General features: G+C 33.9%; 1 protein-coding gene across 1 annotated transcript in view; it reads left to right on the top strand.

Moving 5' to 3' along the window:
- Window positions 1-3,412: 3,412 nt before the first annotated feature.
- The window catches only part of LOC103145160 (alpha-N-acetylgalactosaminide alpha-2,6-sialyltransferase 1-like), a 7,298-nt gene continuing 6,426 nt past the window's right edge, over window positions 3,413-4,284 (top strand). Inside the window, exons 1-2 of the mRNA XM_007562485.2 lie at window positions 3,413-3,612; window positions 3,714-3,972. Of these exons, the coding sequence (XP_007562547.1) occupies window positions 3,512-3,612; window positions 3,714-3,972 (360 nt within the window). The 5' untranslated portion in view covers window positions 3,413-3,511. The remainder of the gene's footprint in view (window positions 3,613-3,713; window positions 3,973-4,284) is intronic.

Genomic DNA, 4,284 nt, shown 5'->3' with positions numbered 1-4,284 from the left:
TTTTAATCTTAAATCCAGTTTTAAGAGATTGTTCTGAATTGTTTCTCCTGATATTTTCTGGTTTATAACTTTTTTTTTTTTTTTTACTTTTAAAGGTGTATATTTTTCCTCTCTTAGCCTTATCTATGTATTCAAGAATATGGAACAATTACTTTTGTTTTTATTTAACCATGGTTATGAATTTTATTTTCTGTGGACTGTCAGGTTTATATAACACTAGGTTGTCAAACAAATTGTAATGCATTCAGTAGTTTGTCTTTATTGGAGTCGTAATTTCATAATCAAAAGTCATTTAGTTTGTCATGTTTGTGTAAGAGATGTTTAAGTGTTTGAATAGTTTAACAACAGATGAACTCCCTGATCATAAAGTTAAAAAGCCTTTCTCTCTCCCTTCAACCAGATAGTTCATGAGAAGAACAAATAAAAATAAAAGGGAGTGTTGGCAAACCTGCCAGCTAGAACAAAATTTTTACTGGAAATTCAAACTGAAACTAAACTAAAGCCTATGGCCTTTTTTTTTTTTTTGTCAGGACAGAATGACTAAATGTTTCTGTTGTGAACTTTTCATACGTCGGTATTTTAAATAAATACGGTTTGTTTACAGCCTTCAATAATAGTGTTTTTTAATTATAATCTAAGTTGTTTAAAGTTAAATATGAAGAAGTCAAGAAGTGGTTTCCACAATGCCAATTTACAAACTTGGTGTAAATCAGATTTACACCAACTTGCAACAGAATTGGATCAATACCAGATCAGTACTTCAGTTTCAGATTTCCTCTTAAAATTTAGTTTTATTTTTGTGTTGGAGTTTCTCGGCTCAACAAAAAGATTTTGTTTTGCTCTGAAATAGTAACATTTTGCACTTAGTTTATTAAGGAAAAAATTTACATTTATTTTGTTTTTTTATTGTTTCTGTTTATTTGTTTATTCTTAATAAACAGATTCATAAGCTTGTCCAAAAATATTGAAAGGAGGGGAAAAACATAAATTTTCCTAACGGTCAGAAGTTTGATGATATATCAAATTTAAATAATAAAAAGTATTGGCATTGGTACTGTCCCATCATTTACTTGGCATCTGATCAATACCAAAATACACCGCACACAAAATTAAAGGGTTAACTTTCAAATACTTCAATAATTAATAAGGTTCAATCAGAATGAAAACATTTGCACTTCTTTTTTTTTACTGATTTTTTTAAACAGCCTTCCGTTTCAAATAATATCTGACTCAAATTTAGCTGTGAATGTTTTTATTTTGAGTATTTGAATGTCATTTTTAATGTGTTCTTCTTTGATTTGACTCATTAATAATTGATCTCAGAACATATTTTAACTTTGGTTCCAGTTAATTGCATGCAAACAAATTAATAGGATCATTTATTCTCCTGCATCATGAGCTTTGCCCCTTTATTTGAACATCTTAAAATGTTTTGACCAGTGATTGATCTGTACTTGAGTTCCTGATCACCATGGTTTCTATATTGCTGTTTTATCTTGAAGATTGATTTATAATTAGCTACAAAGTTCACATTTCAGGAGCTCTGCTACATTTAATGTTTTGACTGGGTAAGTTAAACGTTTATTTTTTAACATTTATAGTCCTACTGTTGGAAGCGTGAGCATCTGATCAGTCGTTTTCTGTCGTTTGTTGTGAATAAAATAACCACCAGTGGGATGAATGCTGCTTTAAGCTTTAGTACTTTGAGGCAGAGTTAGAGTAAAAATGTCAATAATTTAGTCTTTTTGGAAGTATTTAATGTGCCCACTCACTGATTCATGGCTTACGGTATGTGGGAGAAATGTATTTATTTTTCTCCCAGTCCTGAAGGAAACCTGATGTATTATTTTAATTAAGACTTTACTGCTTTCGTTTTCAGACCACCGTTTGGGGTTCGTAGTGTAACGTCCCTCGCTTTTAGCATTTGTTTGGAGTCTTCCAGGTCCACTTTGTGCAAATCTTCTTGGACGTGTGATTGATGGGAGCGGAGCAGGGTGGAGTCTGTGTGCTTTCCACTGTGCAGGACGCTGCACTTGTTACAGCATAATCAACGTCTGCATCTTACTTTCTTCCTTTGATCAACAGGACAAGCTGTCAATAATCTATTTAGACTAGAATAAGCAGTGCAGGGCCATTGTTGGACTTCTCATTTACAAATCCCTCAATGGCCCTGCAATGTTTTACATAAAAACAAAATTAATCCATCTGTATCAAACCTTTCTCTCGCAGTCTGTAAACTTGCACCAGCTCCCTTCCTGGGTCTGGGATGAAGATGCTCTTTATGCTTTTAATTTTTACCTGAAACTGTAAATGTTTGCATAGGATTATGTAAATATGAAACTTTAGTTATTATAGACAGAAACTAGTGATCAAACCCAGAGTAGTGATGGACTCATACTTGAACCTTTAGAGACACATGAAGACAGTTGCAAAGTCGGCCTTCTATCACCTGCAGAACATTTTTAGGCTTAAAGGACTAAAGATGTCCTTTAAGCCTAAGGGACATTTTTAACTTCTAGAGAAAGTTATCTGTGTGTTTTTCTCTGGTTACATTGATTACTGCAACAGCGTCTAGATCAATCGGGCTGCTGCAGATGATTTCTGAACCAGGTCTTCTGGTTCTGGTCTGCATTGCATCCCCAGAACCAGAACCAAATGAGGAGAAGCAGCATTCAGCTTATATGCGACACAAATCTGGAACAAACTTCCAGAAAACTGCAAAACTGCTGAAACACTGAGCTCCTTTAAATAAAAGCTAAAACCCCACCTGTTGCTTTTGATTAATAATAACCAGAACATTGATCTATACATCGGATGTATATTGGATGATTTTGAGGGTGTCATTTGACAAAATATAATGTTTATTGCTTGTTTCATGTTGTTATGTTTTTATGGTGTCTTTCAAAGGACTTTGAACTTCCTTGTTGCTGACGTGCAGCACAACTAAACTTGACTTATCCAAAAGCAAATCTCTTTCAACAAATTTACCATCAGATTTTGACTTTGGGTTACATTAAAAAGTACCATCTAAATAAAACTGAATTGTACTAAGTTACCCTGTTACAAATAGTGTTCCAAAACTACGTTTTACCATCCACGCCCTCACAGCAGCAGGTTCCTATTCCTTTAAATCCAACATTCATGTGACATCCATGCACACCTCCAAGAATCCGGTTATTCTGCACCACTAATCTAATAAAGGGCAGTGGAACATTGTTTCTGCTGTGACTTTTGAAAAAATACCAAATGTTAATAAAAAAAAACTAGATGTTTCAGTTTTGTTTTACTGCTGCTGTTCAAGTGTTGCAGTCCTACCTGGTTACTTTTGTGTGCGACTTCACTATCTTTGAGCAAATTCTTCACCTGATCTTATGGGAAGTACTCGTCTGACGTTTCTGCAAGGCGTGTTTTCGTTTCTGACATGTTTAAAGAAGTGTGAGTCCTCCTTCATAAAACATTTACTTATCAGGTGCACCCTTGTCCACATTTTTCACACCTATATTTCTCAGGAATGGCACGTCAAGCAGTCAAGCTGTTTTCTTTTGTGTTGGTGATTTTATTCAGTATTGTACTTTTCATAATGTCTCAGGGAAATTTACCAAGTAATGTCAGGTAAGTGCTTTTATGATTTCTTATTTAATATATATGTTGATATGTTTTGTGTAGTGCTTTGTGATCACCTTTTTTTTTGTTGTTATTTTATCCAAACCCAGATATAGATGGATAGCCATGTCGGCAGTAAAACATTTCAAAGGACTAAGCTTTTATAAAAATGAAAGATTGTGGCAAATTGAAGGAAATGTGACCTTACTTAATGCTACAAGGGATTCACTGATGATGATAGAGATGGATCAAATGAATAAATCTCGTGTTGAATATCCCATTCCAATGATACACAAAAGATACTTCAAGAAGCTTCCTCAGTGGACTTTTGAAGATATTTATAACTTGGATGCTCCGCCAAGACCTACGGTAAGGAGGGGAAAAAAATGTAAGTGTAAAATTATAATAGGGTTTAGCAGGTCTGGTAAGTCTTCTGTTTACTTATTAGCTTTTGGTGTGGCAGTGTTGACTTTCCTCCTTATATACTTTGGTTTTATCTGAAGTATAGATAAAACCTCAGGTAACTAAGTTAATAAAGGACAGTGGAGAATTGTTTCTGCTCTGACTTTTGAAAAAATACCAAATGTTAATAAAAAAACTAGATGTTTCAGTTTTGTCTTACTGCTGCAGTGCAGTAAATTCACAGCAGCAGTGAATTAATTAATTTGACAAATTTAATTT

Source organism: Poecilia formosa, unplaced genomic scaffold (assembly GCF_000485575.1).
Source record: "Poecilia formosa unplaced genomic scaffold, Poecilia_formosa-5.1.2 Scaffold136, whole genome shotgun sequence".
Taxonomy (NCBI): domain Eukaryota; kingdom Metazoa; phylum Chordata; class Actinopteri; order Cyprinodontiformes; family Poeciliidae; genus Poecilia; species Poecilia formosa.
The sequence above is the reverse complement of the archived record's forward strand: the minus strand, read 5'-3'. Positions and strand labels throughout refer to the sequence as shown.